General features: G+C 41.5%; 1 protein-coding gene and 2 long non-coding RNA genes across 3 annotated transcripts; all 3 read right to left on the reverse strand.

Moving 5' to 3' along the window:
• Positions 1-30: 30 nt before the first annotated feature.
• On the reverse strand, positions 31-4,785 carry LOC127603893 (uncharacterized). Its single transcript, XR_007963155.1, has 2 exons — positions 4,745-4,785; positions 31-707 (listed from the first exon to the last, which is right to left on the reverse strand). It is a non-coding gene; the product is annotated as an uncharacterized LOC127603893 (long non-coding RNA).
• LOC127603892 (uncharacterized) lies at positions 2,535-4,094 on the reverse strand. Its single transcript, XR_007963154.1, has 2 exons — positions 3,083-4,094; positions 2,535-2,704 (listed from the first exon to the last, which is right to left on the reverse strand). It is a non-coding gene; the product is annotated as an uncharacterized LOC127603892 (long non-coding RNA).
• A 7,828-nt stretch (positions 4,786-12,613) lies between the features above and the next one.
• On the reverse strand, positions 12,614-16,042 carry c1qtnf1 (C1q and TNF related 1). The gene is made up of 4 exons (XM_052070547.1): positions 15,960-16,042; positions 15,185-15,321; positions 14,288-14,388; positions 12,614-14,030 (listed from the first exon to the last, which is right to left on the reverse strand). The coding sequence occupies exons 1-4, from the start codon at positions 15,969-15,971 to the stop codon at positions 13,480-13,482; spliced, it is 801 nt and encodes a 266-aa protein (XP_051926507.1). The 5' UTR covers positions 15,972-16,042; the 3' UTR covers positions 12,614-13,479.
• Between the last annotated feature and the right edge of the window lie 1,480 nt (positions 16,043-17,522).

Genomic DNA, 17,522 nt, shown 5'->3' on the forward strand with positions numbered 1-17,522 from the left:
ATTCTGAGAGGAACCCTCCAAGCTAGAATGTTCCGTGTGTCCTTTCCCTTGAAGATCCCCATCCATGACAAATCCTTGAGCTTCCTCTCTAATGTCTGCAAGAAGTTCCCCATATTGTTATTTTGTTGAGTACCTCAGATGCAAAACCGTAAGCAGCTGCTCCTGTCAAGTTTCCGGCCAACCAGACCCTTAATTAGCGCCGCTTTGTTACCCCAGCTCCACCCGAAAAAAAAAAAAATCCATATGCCAAAACCACACCTACCTCCCCTGGTAACCCACTGACCTCCACATCGAAGACCACAGTATACTACTTTGGACTTTTTCTCCCCCCCCCCCCCAAAAAAAAAAAATAATAATAGGCTTGCTAAAAATTGTGCTATACATCCTTCCAATTCATTCATTCATCTTCCGAGCCGCTTGATCCTCACTAGGGTCGCGGGGGGTGCCGGAGCCTATCCCAGCTGTCTTCGGGCAGTAGGCGGGGGACACCCTGAATCGGTTGCCAGCCAATCGCAGGGCACACAGAAACGAACAACCATTCGCACTCACACTCACACCTAGGGACAATTTAGAGCGTCCAATCAGCCTGCCACGCATGTTTTTGGAATGTGGGAGGAAACCGGAGCACCCGGAGAAAACCCACGCAGGCCCGGGGAGAACATGCAAACTTCACACAGGGAGGCCGGAGCTGGAATCGAACCCGGTACCTCTGCACTGTGAAGCCAACGTGCTAACCACTGGACTGCCGGGCCGCCATCCTTCCAATTTAATGTATTTATTTATATGGGACTCTTCTGTGGGGGAAAAAAAACGGTGTCGCTTCCAAAGTCCAACACCACATGGTCCATAAAACTGAAAACAAGTTAAAACTTGTAACTAACAAAAAGCTGATTTATTTATTTATGTTTATGTATTTATTTGGAGGAAAATGGGTTTAGAAATCAGAACGTACATGAAGTCCACCAGCATCACATAACGAATTAAGAATAAAGTGTGTGCTCATATTTGAAGGTGCTTTTACATGAGGCTTTTATTTATTTTATTTATTAATTTTATTTTTATTTTTTGTATACTGTGGCCTTTACACCTCCAACAGTCCTCAAACCCCAACAGCCGTCCTCTCCTATGCAGCCCCCAAAGCACAAAGTTATGAATGGTAGAAAGAAAAAAAAAAGATTTCCTCCCAATGCTGTTGTAACTCTTTTAGGGTCTTTTTGTTAAATGTATTTGAGGCTTTCAATGTGCTTTTGTATTCTTACATGTAGATCTTCTTTTTCGGCTTTTGGATCAAGCGTATCAAACTCCAAACTCTTCTGTGACATCACTCAATTTGCATTCTCTTTTATCTCTATCCCCCACCCCACATCGGACTGTAATGAAGATTTTACTCGGCTCTTGAATTCCGTAATGTAATTGTCGAAACGTCTCCTGATGAATCCCTCCCTTGCACAGTCCGTAGCAAGAAAAGGCCCTCTTAGTGGAGCGCGAGAGAGCGGTTTGGTGCTATTAGTTTATGCGAATTAGATATGGATATGGCTCAAAAGTCAGCCTTCAAGCTTTGCTGTGTAATTTTTTTTTCCCTCTAAATGAGAGCTCCATCACCAATAATAATAGTCACACATGATCTTCACTACAGTCCTGCATGTTTGTATAGTTTCTCCATAAGTGTTGGGACATATTCTGCCCCTGCGCATTGGGTCACAACAGCAATCTTCACTCAACTTGAATATTGAATAGTTTGATTCGAAGTATGATTATTATTTTTTTCTTTAAAAACCGCACGTCGTCATGCATCCTTCAGCAAGTCTTTGGACATCCGCGCTAATCTTTGAAGCAGGTTGACGGTCTCGATTTGATGTGCTTGGAGAATAGTTGATTTTCATAAAATAATACTGAGTATGGTAATTCACCAAGGTTAATAGGAAAAGAGCTTGGGCTTCAAAAATAAATAAATCTGATAAAAATGAGTAAAGAAAGTACTTTTTTTTGTACGTGTGTCCCAATACTTATGAATATCGTTTTGATTTCTTTTTCTGAATTTATTTTTGTAGAATACCAATGTGCTCCAAACTAATAATGCTCTTAATTATGATATTGGTGCATTATCACAATGATGATTACAGTTGTTCCAACCATAAATATTATTAATAAACATTTCTTTAATCAATAGATTTGATCCTTTTTGTTAATGTGTTGTGAGCTATTTTCTTGAGTTTATTGTCATTTTGTTTTAACCTGATTTTATAATGAGCTGATATTTTGTGTTCAAGCCAGCGCGTGTCTGATGGTCAACCGCGCCAGCAGGATAGTTGTGTTTTATTTATGACAATATTTTGTTTCGTGATTATTAATAAGTAACAATCAAAACATTTACACACGACATACATGTCCACACACCTAAATGCATCGAGCAGATCCGTTGGAAGAAACTGGCAGGAAGGCTCAAGTCATCGAAAAAAAGTAAGTGAGACCAAACTTTTGTGTCAGTGAGAGCATTTTGGAATATAGTCATTAAAATTTAAATGTGGATCCTGTTGGCTTTTTTTTTTTTTTTTTTTTTTTTTTTTGGAAAGGCTACAACGCCAAAAGAGAGGCCAACCTTGATGAGCGGGATTTTTCAGACTCTGGGAAACAGCTGTCAAGGTGCGTAGATACTCAGCACGCGCATAGCAACCCTGACCTTTGAATAGGTTGAACATAAGACCTTGGAGCGGCCCGGTAGTCCAGTGGTTAGCACGTCGGCTTCACAGTGCAGAGGTACTGGGTTCGATTCCAGCTCCGGCCTCCCTGTGTGGAGTTTGCATGTTCTCCCCGGCGTGCGTGGGTTTTCTCCGGGTGCTCCGGTTTCCTCCCACATTCCAAAAATATGCATGGCAGGCTGATTGAACACTCTAAATTGTCCCGAGGTGTGAGTGTGAGCGTGGATGGTTGTTCGTCTCTGTGTGCCCTGCGATTGGTTGGCAACCGATTCAGGGTGTCCCCCCGCCTACTGCCCGGAGACAGCTGGGATAGGCTCCAGCACCCCCCGCGACCCTAGTGAGGATCAAGCGGTTAGGAAGATGAATGAATGAATGAATAAGACCTTGGATCCTGAAAGTAACCCAAAAATAAAAAGTAGAAAGAATATATAAAGAATAATTGAGTGAATGTAATAAATTGTAAACAACCCCAATATGAGAAACTTAATGAAGAAAATGAAAAAGCAAGTGATATCGGACTAGCTTGATTTTGGCAAGGCAAGAAAGTGGTGTCAAAATATGTTTAGAATTCATCCATAGGCTATTTTGGCAAAATGATTTCGCCCACATTATTATTAAGGCAACTGGGAGCTAATAGAGAAGAAATTTTGGTAACCGATGCCCATTCCACTTCCAAACCGCACTGCTTGCGCACATCCAAATATCGATCCCCTTAATACATTTTATTGTTGCCTTATATAGAAATACATCAAGGATAAATGGAGTTTACCTCATTTTCTCTCCTTTCTTGGGGTTAAGTTGTATTAATCGGAAGGAAAAAAAACTGTTCGGAGGGCCACATGGCTGCTGTTAAGAATTATGTTTGCTAAACACGATTCACCCAAGGGGGTCAAAAAGCATCGACAACAAATTTAGAACCACGCAGCTTTCTTGATGAACAATTTTTCCTTGCCAAGTTGTCCTGCCTGCCTGATATAAATTTTTTTATCACAGCAAGCCAGCTCAATTCCTCGAACTGTAAATATCCTGCACCGGGACATCCCATATATTGAGCTAAATTGGTTTAGCCCACACTGTGACCTCCCTTGTCTTGTAAATTGACTGCTACTAAACTCTGTTATGGTTAGAAAATGGGCGTGCGCAATCCTTGCACACCCGGAGTGGAACGTCAACAGTTGAGTGCTTCAAAAGTCGATTCAAAAATGTGCCTCTGAAGTCCGAAGTACGGAAGTCAAAGTGTTATCAATTCACACGAGTTGCATGCCAGACATTATGCTCGGAGGAAACCAGGCAGCGCTTTTGACCTGGTCAATTTCATCGCTACAATGAAGCATAGTGGTGGTAGAATCATGTTGCGGAGATGTTTTTTCAAAGGAAGGAACTAGAAGACTAGTCAGGAAATCTTGACCTCACTTGAATTTTGCAACATTAAGCACTCAGCCAAATTTTCAAAGTCGTGGCCTGGGGACAACTTCGCAAATGGTCCTCAGTGGCCCGGGCACAGCCCAGACTTGATTTTGATTTAAGATCTCAATAGAGTTCTAAAAAAAAAAAGCGGCACTGCTAAGAAAAATGGCCGACCAGGCAAATGACTCCAATCTATTGAGCTCGCACTTTACAACAACTATCGCCTCATGCAAAGTGCTACACGAAGAGTAATGAATAGTCAGTCATAGAAGGACAGCGAAAACAGTAAATTAATAAAATGAATTATTTTATATATATATATATCCATCCATCCATTTTCTGGACCGCTTAATCCTCACTAGGGTCGCGGGGGGTGCTGGAGCCTATCCCAGCCGTCTTCGGGCAGTAGGCGGGGGACACCCTGGATCAGTTGCCAGCCAATCGCAGGGCACACAGAGACGAACAACCATTCGCATTCACACTCACACCTAGGGACAATTTAGAGTGTTCAATCAGCCTGCCACGCATGTTTTTGGAATGTGGGAGGAAACCGGAGCACCCGGAGAAAACCCACGCAGGCCCGGGGAGAACATGCAAACTCCACACAGGGAGGCCGGAGCTGGAATCGAACCCGGTACCTCTGCACTGTGAAGCCGACGTGCTAACCACTGGACTACCGGGCCGCCTATATATATATATATATATTATTTTATTCCCCCTCAAGAAACTTTAGGCTGTAATTGCTGCCAAAGGTGTGTTTAATTTCTTGGTCTTTTTTATTTTTATACATTTTTTAAAGAGATTTTTGACCTCATTCAGATCTGCGAAAGCGTCGCACGAAACAGTGTTGATGATAATCACAGGGAAGCTTGTTGCGTCGGAGTCATCTAAACCGCGCCCGCCGCCCAATAATTGTCGTCGCTCTCGCAAAGCTAAGACCCACCGTGTCTTGTTCTCGTTTTTCTGATGATGACACAAGGAAATATCTCATGTTTGAACATCAAGCCTATCGTCTGATATCACATCACCAATGTATAAGATGAAGACGTGGATGTGTGGCTGAGGCGGAGTAGGCCAAAGCATTAATACTACTCAGTGGTGCGGTAAATTAATTTTGGATTGCTTCTCGAGGTTTGAACAAAATTGTTGTGTCTAGAGGGGGGAATGAGGGGAGGGGGATTAAGGTTTTTAATTACCCAGGGTAATTCATTCCACAAAATAAATCCCGGCTGAATTGGACTGAGTTCCGTCAGCCACCTTGTGTGGCGGCGATTAAAAGAATGTCACGTGCGCAGTCCACGTCAGTCATGTACGCCACACCACGACCGCATTTCTCTTTTCCAGTCATTGGCGGGGGGAGGGTGAGGGGGAAAAATAGACGATGGTAATATTGACTTCAAACCCCTTTTCGAGCCATCATTATTTTTTTTTCAAATTATTGAGCTCGCCACAAAATCCACCTTTCCCATTTTTCAGTTTGCTAATTCCCAAATGAATGGCACGAAAGAAATGATGTCTGGCAAATTAAATCGGCACTTGTTTGCTCTTTTTTGGGGGGGTCATAATTGGATATACTATAATTGAATAGCAATGTATCCTTCGATGAGGTTTACGCAATTAGAGTCGGTATTACCGATAATGACGGTTGACTCCTGACATCCTACGAATTGCCGTCACTCCGGCGTCGGGTAATTTCAATTTGGCTCTTTGTACAGTCGGCTAACGGTCTCAATCAATGTGAATCATCTTTTCAAGAGATCTCAGATCACTGTCTCGCAGCGGTCAACGAAAGAGAGTTTCTTCCAAGTGCAGGGATGGCAATTTTCCGCAGATACGCGGAAATCCGCCGTCTTATTTCTTAAATTGATCATTTTTGTGAATCGTCTAAATCCGTTGAGAAAATTTTAGGGGGCGAGGGGGATCAGGTACCTTATCGTCGAGTTTTCACAATCTCTCCCGATCGGTCTTTCCATCTTCCGATTGTAAACAGTCCCGCGATTGGCCGTGTATGACGGCTTACTTGTTGTGATTGGTCGCCCCGTCCAGGCCACGCCCCTTTCCGCTTTTTTCATCACTAGCCATTGCCATGCCTGCAAGTGGCATGTAGACAAAAATCTTTTGTTCACATATTCTGGATGTCACGTTTCGTGCAGCAGTGTGAACGACTCAATTCAGATTTAAAAAAAAAAAAAATTCCGAGTCCGACGACCTGCGTCCCTTGACCCTTGTTTAGACTGTCACAGCCAAAATCCGCCTTTATTCGAAACTGCTTTCTATCATCAAATCAGCCACCCTAATAAAACAAAAAGCATTTGCCGACCCGCTGCCTCGACAGCATAATTTTTCATTAGCATTCCTTAAGTCACCCTACCCCCAATGAGTGGGCTATAGATTGAGATAATTGCCTTTGTGTGTTTGGGTGTATACTTTAACGGCACTGGGTGTGTTTTTTTTTTTTAATATATATCAGAGGGACTCGGATCTTCATTCGCTAGTGTGTGAATGTCTTTGTGAGAAGTTAATCGCTTACGGTGGGTTGGGATAGCTGCGTGCCCTTGACATGTGTTTGACAAGAGCTCAATGTGTAAATCCATTAATTACCGCCTTTGCGTCTGCTACTGCGGGAGTTGGAACCCCGCAACTGTAAAAGCAGCACTGGGAATGGCGAGGGCATGGTTGGGTTTACTCGAGCAGTTTAGGTTGATGACCGGTGAGGATAGGAAATTGAAAGGATAGCACCTTGACAGATGGCGGCCCCTCGGCAGCCTCAGTGAAAGGGGCCAGAAATTGGACCGGGTGTTTTAAAACGGATAAACACTTTCTCTTTGTCCGATATACTGTGGCACACGGTTGCAAACACACACACACACACACACACACACACGTAGTCTCGAAGTTTTGGTGATATCTGCAAGTGATTGTGCTCCTCGGAGGGAAGACCCTCAGAGAAAGATAAATTCATTCCTCCAAATTAGACCTTATTGGTCTGGGCCCAACTGACGCAGAGGTGTGCGTGTGCGCTGTTTTAATAGAAGTTTTCTGTCAATGTGTTTAAAAGTTGTCAATGTATTTTCTTTTAAGTCTTTTTTTTAATTTTTTGTGTAAGCTATTTTTGTTTTTCTCCGCTATGCTTCAGAATGTCATGTAGTGTTCGTAAATGCTTGTCGGTGTTGTTTCCTTGCTCGTGTGAAGCGCATTGAGTTGTCTCGTCGATGATCTGTGCTACATTTAAAGCCCGTCTTGCCTGGCTTCGAACTGTGTTACCCTTTGACACCCTCGGACTCCATTTTTTTGCTCATTTCAACACTATTTTTCACAGGCAGACACGATTTAGTCTGCCCGGAAGAGTTTGATACAACCGACGGACGTTTGAGATGACGTAGTGCTCGGTTTGTTTCGACGAGCTTAAACCGGGGGACTAAACTGCGATATTGGAATTTGGAGGCGGGGGACAACACATGGCGACGCTATCCTTCGAAATGTTACATGCCTATCGTGCCAAGTAGGGGGTTCTGTTCCATTTCGATGAATTATACATAGTATAACTTTGAAGAGCAAATAAAAGAATGTGAAGCGGGATGATGTCTCATTGGCTGAAACACTATAAAGCATTTACTGTCTGCGCTGTTGTTAGAGTACTAATAAACACATTTTCTGTAGGGGGTAGAAAAAGAGAATAATTACACAGCGGGGATGCATAAAGGAGTGTTGACACCACTTATAGCCTATTTCAGTGTGTATTTTATGTGCGTTTAGACAACAAAATGGACTTTTATTTTCGGCGGAAGCCAGATGTTGACGTCCTTTTGGACTACTCACTTCCCGACTGCCTTCCTGTGCCTGTATACTTCATTAATTAAAAACAATCCTTTTTCTCCTCTATTGCCCATCCTCCCTGCTGTCCCCTTTTGTAATTAAATGTTCAAAAATACTACCCCGGTGTGTGTTTGTCTGTGTGACGTGCACACACACACACACACACAAAAAAGGAAATCTGCTGTGTACAGTTTCATTATGCAGCAGATGCTTCTGTGTTGTCAAGGCCGCAAACTCCAAATTTAATGAGAAAATAATTAGTTGGACTCCAAATCCTTAGCAGTGAACGAAATTGGGTCAAAAAGAAATCGATTGGGTGCTGAAAAACATTCGACGATGTGATGTCATTCAATGGATAAAAGGCAACTAAAAGAAATTTCACAGGGTTCAAATTCAAGCTGTGGAACGTTTTCGCCGTGGTCCGAGTTTTCCAAATATTCGAAAACAAGGAAAACGAATCATTTGTTTTAAAATACCAACGTCTGTGTATACATGGCCTTTTTAACTTTGCTGTCTTTGGTGCAAGTGTTGTAATAAGATGATGTAGTCCACGCCATGTGTGTCTATATGCCGTATGTGTGTGTGTGTGTGTGTGTGTGTGTGTGTGTGTGTGTGTGTGTGTGTGTGTGTGTGTGTGTGTGTGTGTGTGTGTGTGTGTCAGCATAAAAGAAAACATAGATACAGGGCTACCCAGTATAAATATTTGCAGACAGAAATGAGGTGCATGGACCAAGGCAAACCGCTAGAATATTAACTACAGACACCGACAGAGGCTGGTAGTCTCTGCTTTCTTCGACATCAACTTCCTTCTACTTTTTTTTTTTTTGTCCTGCACACTCGGGCACCTTTCTTTTGTGTTACTTCCTTCAATCCCCCCCCCCCCCGCCCCTCCTCATTCTTCTCCTGACTTTCCACCAAGTCTGAGATCTATTTCTCTGAATCTCTTGCCCCCCACCCACCCTTCCCATTAATCCTAATGTAAGTTTTGAAGAGAAGCAACTTTTAATCATTTCTGCATATTTTTTTTGTCATTATTAGTTTTTCCCCTCGAGATATAACCACGGGATTGAGTCGCAAGATGAGAAAGGGGGAGGAATATACAGAATGTATTAATGTTTCATATAACTCCAGTGCAAAATATATATATATATATATATATATATATATATATACAGGTCATTTATACACGTTATAAATGAGTATATATATATATATTCTCATTTATAACGTGTATAAATGACGTGTGTATATATATATATATATATATATATATATATATATATATATATATATTTTTTTTTTTTTTTTGGATGATTATTTCATGGTGTCACCTCTTTATTTTAATTCTATTTGGGGCTTTTTCATTCACTTTTTTTTGGTAGCTAATGTCAAGGAATTGGTCAATGGTAATTGTCACACTGACAGCTGCCGTCAGAGCGCTCTCGTCAAACTCGACGTGACACATTGACTCACTATTTTTTTTTACCTTGCCACTTGTTACGTATTGTCGATGACGGGTGCCATCTGAAAAAAAGGAGTCCTATCGGGCCTTTTTGGGCCCGTGGAGGCAGCTGATGGTTAACTGTCAGGTCAAGCAGGAGCGTGGGCAATTTGCTTGCGCAAACATTTGGGTCTGCTGAGTTAAAAAATATGCGAACTGAAATGACTGAGATTGTGGGATTTCTCTTCGATGTCCTTTTATCAGGTTTGCAAGATAATTTACGTTGGACCAGAAATACCTGTGATTTCGAATGAGCCATTTTCTCATTTATAACGTGTATGTATATATATATATATGTGTGTGTCGCTTAAAATTCAAATATGTATTTTGTGGTATGTGTGAAAGCTTTAAATTTGACAAAGTCATCGTCCTCGAAATGTGCCTGAACATAGTACGTTTCTAATCCTCTCAAAAAATGTTGAAGCATTTTATCGCTTGACTCTTCTGAGGTTGCCAGCTAATGCTGAGTTTTAGCATTGCTCAATACACGGGCACCATTTTTCCTTTCTTTCAGCCTCCACCAAGTGGGCAGGTAGTTCAATAATGAGTGACGAATCTGTAGTCCGTCACGATGACGCAGAACTCAAATCCACTCATTTTTATAGACCTTTGCCTTTTAACTCATTCACCACCAGCCAATTCTGGACCAAGTCTGAAAAGACGTTTAAAAACGTCTTTGGGAGTGAATGAGTTAACCATGTCATATGATTTTGATGGCATGGGACCTTTAAGGCTTTTACATGATCAAAATGAATTATGAATAAACGTCCAGTCTCTGGAGAGTGATAGCATCTCCTTTTACATTCATTCTTTAAAATATGTTTTCCCTTGTAATATCATTATTCCAAATGTATTTCTCACCTTTTCGGCCATTTTGGGTTGTTTTATACTTGTCTTTTTTTTTCACTTTATCCCAAGTCTGAAGCTGAAGAAAACCCGAACAAAGAAAGAGCACCTTTTGTTGTGGCCGCACAAGTGAGCACTCAGATTTGCTGACACAGCCGCCACAGCCTCATCATTGATTGGCAAGGGTGGAGGATCACAGGGCTAAGTCTGCTGAAACTGGCCACACACACTCAATACATCACATCTGTGGGAGAGTCACATTTGATTCCTCATACATGTCCGGTGAGTGTTTTCAACACCAGCCCCACGGGAGTAACCGTGTTTAAGACGCGTTAAATTTCATTGTCAGACGGTCAGAGGTAAAGACAAGCAGGTGTTGTTGGAACAAATGAATGTAAGCATGCACAGTGACAAAAGCGGGTAAATGATTAACAACAGAATTGGAGTAGCTGGTTCAGCTTAAAGCAGCCATCTTCATCCACAGGTACGGACGGCCATAGTGAATGAAATCAGACGACATTATCGTTACGAAATTCCAACCTAATAAAAAATCCAGCAACGTCACATGCTTCCACAAAATGAGTGGCCATGAACGCCGATGACGACAAAGACATTGCTAGGCAATGAAAAGTATTTCCAGATAAGTGACAATAAGACATGACTTTTGATTGGCGGCTCGGCTCACTCCGCCCCATAGCAGCATTTCACCCTTTCAGGGACAACGGTTACGACAGTGGACGGCTTGACATGTTATCAGGTTACAAGGTGCATAAAAGGGTTAATAAGTTTAGATTTGTGTAGATGTTTCCGAAAGTAAATAATTATTAGATTTAATTTTGGGGAGAAGTCATAGGCATCGATCTTTGGCGTGTTTAGTGCATTGGAAGGTGTCCTGGGGGCCTCTTTTTGAGATCTATTAACACTTGCAGAGTGCTAAATTAATAATTTAGCATTTAAACACGTGTCTTTATTTGAATTTACTCTATTTCAATACGTTTAGAATGTGATTGCAGTTTGCATAGGATTTAGTTAAGCCTGAACGTTTGAACGGGAATTCCGGGTCTTGTTGAAAACTTGAGGGAAAAGAGGGTAGTCTTCAATTTTAATACCTACTAAACCATCATGAACCAAGACTATTTATGTTTCTATAGACCAAGGTACACAATGCGCTATGAAATATTAATGTCTCATTGCGCTGGTGTCCCGTGCAGGCTGATTATTTAGAGCGGGCCTCCCATCGGCATATGCTAATAAATAGACAATGCCGGCATGTCTGTAGCACCCCCCTTCAATGTGCTCAGCGAATTAAAAATTGATATTGCTTGTGGGTCCTCACATATAGATGCGCATATACAACGCCTTTATAGCTGTATTTCCTGAGTACCCACAAACCACTTGGGAATGGAGTGACTGACTTGAGCCAAAGCACAAGAGAAGGATGGCAAATGCTCTTATTTGGGGGAAATGAATGGCAAAAGACAGCTTGGATGAGGTTTATTGTTTATTGTGGTACTGCATAGCAACCTGCAACATACAGTTTGCATGTTGTTTACAAATACTCTATACCTTTTTTTCAACCAGGTAAAATCAACACGGTGACAGATACAGTCCCTGAAGCGTTTTCCAGAAAATTGGGAGGTGACGCAGGTTCCCTTACCCAATAGCTGAAAAGGGTGTCGTAAGTAACATAAAGACTTTTTCCGAATCAATAAATGACCTCATGACCCTTGAAGGTCCACGCAGCGACTGACAGTTCGCCACATAGTACCCAAGATGGTTGATACATTTTATTTTCAAACGTTTCTGAACCGTAAAAAGTTACAGTAACGTGATTGGGGTGTACAGAAATTGTAGAACAGCGCTTCGTGGCGTTTAAAAAAAAAGAGGCCAGCATTATTGAAGCTAGTCGTTCATATGGTCTAACAGATGACAAGTGAATGAATAAATATTGTAAATATCGACCTGACATTTTAGCAACGCCTTGCGTCCGCCTCGTATTAAGCAGTCAAGTCTGCCACCGTGTGGTGAAAAGTTGTCATCGCGTCAAACGTCAGCTTGCACTGGGTCAAGGTTGAGGATGAAGAGCGGTGTCTAGTCATGGTTTTTGTTTGATACTTTGGACTTTGTGTGTTTTGGATTTAGTTTTCTTTGTTTTAAATACAATTCTTCAAATATACCCCGTTCCTCCCTCCTGCCTGCTTTTTGGGGTCCGCCGCCACCTTGCAATGTGACAAAAGCAGATAGAGCATCACCGCAGCTACAATACAACTTAACTATTCTTTTCCATTTTTCCAAAACCGAAATAGATGTGAGGACTGTCATAAAACAAGTGCAATGCACTCTCTTTATGATGTTGTTGGTAGACTTTTCACATTTATTGTCAGCTTTTCTCAAAATAAATGAAGTGCGGAGTCTTTCCATTGACACAGAGTTTAGAATAATACTACAGTAGTTGTTAATGATACCGTGAAACATTTGATACATCGTGTTATTCAACAATATTTTTTCATTGTGAACAACAAATGAGGGCGGCCCGGTAGTCCAGTGGTTAGCACGTGGGCTTCACAGTGCAGAGGTACCGGGTTCGATTCCAGCTCCGGCCTCCCTGTGTGGAGTTTGCATGTTCTCCCCGGGCCTGCGTGGGTTTTCTCCGGGTGCTCCGGTTTCCTCCCACATTCCAAAAACATGCATAGCAGGCTGATTGAACACTCTAAAATTGTCCCTAGGTGTGAGTGTGAGTGCAAATGGTTGTTCGTCTCTGTGTGCCCTGTGATTGGCTGGCAACCAATTCAGGGTGTCCCCCGCCTGCTGCCCAAAGACAGCTGGGATAGGCTCCAGCACCCCCTGCGACCCTAGTGAGGATCGAGCGGCTCGGAAGATGAATGAATGAACAACAAATGCAAAGTTATGCCCCTTACTTTAATATATAGTTTGTATAGTTTGAGCAGATAAGGGCACTTACTGGTCATTATTTATTCTCATTACTGTTATTATGGTCCTGGAGTCTCAAAACCAAGCACTGTCATCTTTGTCATTCAACAAAATGTTAAAATGAAATTTAAAAAAGACCCGTATACTTCGGTACCACCACTGTCTAAACATTCTAGAGTGATGAGAAACATGATGAGAAACCGAACCGGTTCTGCTCATAATATTTCACCACCATGAGTACCAGTAAAAAAAAACATTCAAATCTTGCCGCTTTGCTATCTACAGCTCATCTTTGTGTTTAATCAGATGTCCGTTGAATGTGATATAAACGTCAAATTCGTCACTGAATATGGCGTTCTCACGTTCTCCTTTATAAAGTCTGACCCAGACCTGATCACCTCTCTCAAGTTCCAACATCAGACTTTGGCTTTGCATGATGGAGCGATCACTGACTTGCGCGTAAAGGACCACGACTTCCTTCTCATTGTGCATCACGTGAAGGTAAGTCTCCTTCCGATTCCACGTGTGCACATTCAGACTGAAGTAGTAAATCCCCGGCACATAGCAGTAAAACTTACCCGAAAACATGTTGAAGTGTCCGTAAAGATTTACGATCTCGGTGTCAAATGTCAGTGTCTGGTAATAGTCGTTAGAGTGCAGACCCTTCTTGCGGCCCACTGAAAAAGCGGCAAAGTAGCTCTTGCAGGGCTCCCCAGGAATCCCCATGCTACCTTTGCTTCCTTTTATCCCAGTAGAACCCGGTGGGCCCGTCTGACCTGTTCTGCCGGGTTTACCGTAAGCCCCCCTTCCGCCAACCTCACCTTTCTCACCTGTAGGAAGGATAAGAAGCAAAGTGTGTGGAGCAATTTCTTTTGTATTTTTAATTTGGTAATCGATTTGCGTCTGCTTACGATTCACATTCGGACAAACTCGAGGAATGGATATAAACCCTGAATCAAGTCAAAGGGGTTGTTATAGGAAATGATAGCCCGGTAAAAATGGTCAAATGGATCGTGTTGACATGCAGATATACGGTATGTATGAACACAGTCGATAAAAGCAGTTAAAATTTGTTTGTGGTTTTTACCTTTCAATATGGTCATGTTAATCTGAGGTGCAATCTGGTACTGAGGGTATTGCTGGCTGGCAGACTCTTGCGGGTCGCAGCAACGGCGACACTCTCTGCTCCTTCATGTGTACAATCAACAATTAAACGAGTTAAGATGTATCGCAATATGCTTGAAATGACCCCAAAAAATAAAAAGAATCTATTTTATAACCATCTAACGTTGAGTTTACAGTTCATAGTTCGGTGTCACAATAGAACGGTGTTGCTTTAAACTCTAATAGCAAACGGAAATGTGACTTAACTATTCTTCATTTCGTCTCATATTATCGTACGCCAAATACGCCTGATTGAAATCGATCCTTTTACTGGAACGAGTGTGGGTGAAACAAAAACAGACAAAAGGCAATTTAGTCAGTTCATCTTTCGATGCTCACTGAACTGAGTTCTTGTCATGCCAGCGACGTGCACTGACGTTCATGACTGGTGAGGCACTAGTCCTCTGGAGTCTGATATAAAAATGCTACCCCACAAAAGAATATTAGCACATATTTCAACTTTGACATTCATTGAAATATATGTTTTTTAAAAAATTAAAAGATTCAACATTGAATAAATGAATATTTGCTTTCACATCTTGTCATTGTTTCAATAAATTCCACACTGTTCAAAAATAAAAATATCAATTCAATAAATATCAATAAAAATCCAAAAATATTTAACTCATTCACTCCCAAAGACGTTTTTAAACGTCTTTTCAGACTTGGTCCAGAATTGGCTGGTACTGAATGAGTTAAGATAAGGTCGAGTATGTTGTCGTTGTTGTTGCAGATCAGAGCCCGGTTCAAGATGGCGGTTAATGTTACGTTCAGACAGCAGGCAAATACGACCCTAAATCGGTTTAGACGAGATGTGCACCTGGCATCACGATGGTAGTCCTGCTCCGTGTGGTCCCTTCTGATCTTTGGATCTTCCACCCCATGTTCAGTTGGCCGGTAGGTAAGGATTGGACAATGCCAGAATAGCATCAACATCCAAACGATGGAAAATGCCATCTGCAATATAGAAGGAAATCAAGAAAGCCAATCATGTTTTTGGAGTGTTTAGAACCAGCAGTTACCAACTTTTTGAAAGCTTAAAGCCACTCCTTCAAAAGTGATTCATGCCCAAGGCTGCCAATATTGATACACAACTTCTGAAATGTTCAAATTACTTTTCAAAATAGTATTATTAAGGCTTGGTCTATTTAATAAGCCACTATTAAGTCTTTTTAAATAAAGCAGACACTTATTTTTATGATTAGTTGTACACATGAACACATTACAACAGTCAGACAAAGAAAAATAACAAGATCGTCGTAGCTAAAATGCCATCCTCATGGTCATGGTGGTGCATATTCGATGTTGGAGGAATAATATGCCTGGTGCCTGCAACATGCTGAGACAAGTTATTCCTTTTGTATGGCATCAACCTGAAAGCTGGGAAAACAAATTCTTATAAATTAATCGAGCATTCAAAGTCGTTCCATTGTAGACGTCTCGGTAAACTGGTGCGGATGTTTTATATTCGGGGTTATGTCAGACTTCAGAACATAAGCACAATAGTGTTGACTTCTGTTCCCTTACGCCACAAACACCAATCAGTACATTGTTTATTGCAGGATCAAAGTTATAAGCAAGAGGCAAAATCTTACTTTTGATGCCATGGCACGTTATTCTCCTCTCAGAATGAAAAACAGAAGAATTTATTTTCCTTCAGTTCCTGTCCCACTCTGGGTTGTTATTTTTATTTATTTATTTATTTATTTTTGGCGTATCTTTCTCCTTAGATCACACTTGACTCCTCAAACACAGAGCGCAGACAGTGGCTTCCAGAAAGTCCTGCCCCGAAAAACAAGTGGAGGAGATTCAAAGGGGAGGAGGAACAGTGCTTTGACAGAAGGCTGCATTGAAGGAGGAGCTTTGAGAGCTGAAATCCAAAGGTGAAAATGACAAACGGAGGAAAGAAAGTAGAAGACGTGCAAAATGTAACAAAACAAAGTGTTGGGGGTCAACTAAAGGACCGTGTCCATATGTTCCTCTTTTCCAGGTTCATGTTTTGAAAACAAGGGTATTTTCTTTCAATCACGCAACTATATACGGTACATGAAAACTGTATATATTAAATATGAGACACGTCCATTTTGGCATTGTGGATTCACTGTTTGGAAACTGCAGCTGTTTTTTTTAAAATGGAGATAAGCTCCAATTTTAGAGGCTCAAACGCATTTAGTGAAAGTAGCATAACTGTAAGTTTAAATGAATTATGTTATGGAGTCTGATTTTGGGCTGATTAAAGCACTAACAAATTGTGTCGGAAATAAGGAATGAAAAAAAATATGAAGGAAGAAAGGATCAGCTCCTGAGCCAATTACACAGGCCAGAAACATGGTGGATACTAAGCTGAGGTTTGTTTTTCACAAAAGGAACAAGATTAATTCTAAGGCGTGCACGGCTGTTCCGTACGCTCACTGTCAGATAAATACAAGAAACATATCATGAGTCATGGACATGACTGTGTCACCAAAATGTTTGCAGGATTCCAGTCCGATATACTGTATGTTAATGCTCAAATCAGTCATCTAACTTCAGTCCAACACAGCATGCTTTTCAGGCACTTTAGACATCTCCATCACTTCGGAAATGCAGTTTCAAACACATGTGAACATGTGAAATGGTTCGGATTCTAATGGCAACTTTGTCAAAAGTACCTTTGCTCTCAGCAAGCAACAAATACTGGTTCACTGAAAATACTGTAATAAGCTGTAGTACGCCAGGCCACCAGTAGGTGGCATTAGAACGTTGTACAAAAAATATGCTCAAAGGGGGAATTTTATATATACTGTACACACACACACTCTCTCTCTCTCGCTCTCTCGCTCTCTCTCTCTCTCTCTCTCTCTCTCTCTCTCTCTCTCTCTCTCTCTCTCTCTAACTTTTTGACTTTGAATGAAATGCACTTATAATGGGTAAAAAGCCAAGACACTGTATATTTAACAACCGAGAATCAAAACTATGACACCAACTCGACTTGGATGGGAGGACTTTCTTCTGGTATCAGTCAATTACCTTGAATAAACAGATACTAGCAGTAGGCACAGGCCGGCTATGCAAGATTGGCTAGGTTACATAACTGTGTCACACAAATCCACAACACAGTACATTTTACAAGTGTGGTGGGTATACTGTATTTCACTGTTTAGGTGTTGGAGAAAACT

This window comes from Hippocampus zosterae, chromosome 7, assembly GCF_025434085.1.
Source record: "Hippocampus zosterae strain Florida chromosome 7, ASM2543408v3, whole genome shotgun sequence".
In the NCBI taxonomy this organism is placed as follows: Eukaryota; Metazoa; Chordata; class Actinopteri; order Syngnathiformes; family Syngnathidae; genus Hippocampus; species Hippocampus zosterae.

Coding starts and splice junctions, on each gene's coding strand:
- c1qtnf1 (XM_052070547.1), bottom strand. Junction 14,389..15,184: donor GACTACCATCGTGATGCCAG/GTGCACATCTCG, acceptor GTACACATGAAG/GAGCAGAGAGTGTCGCCGTT. Junction 14,031..14,287: donor TAACATGACCATATTGAAAG/GTAAAAACCACA, acceptor TCCTTCCTACAG/GTGAGAAAGGTGAGGTTGGC.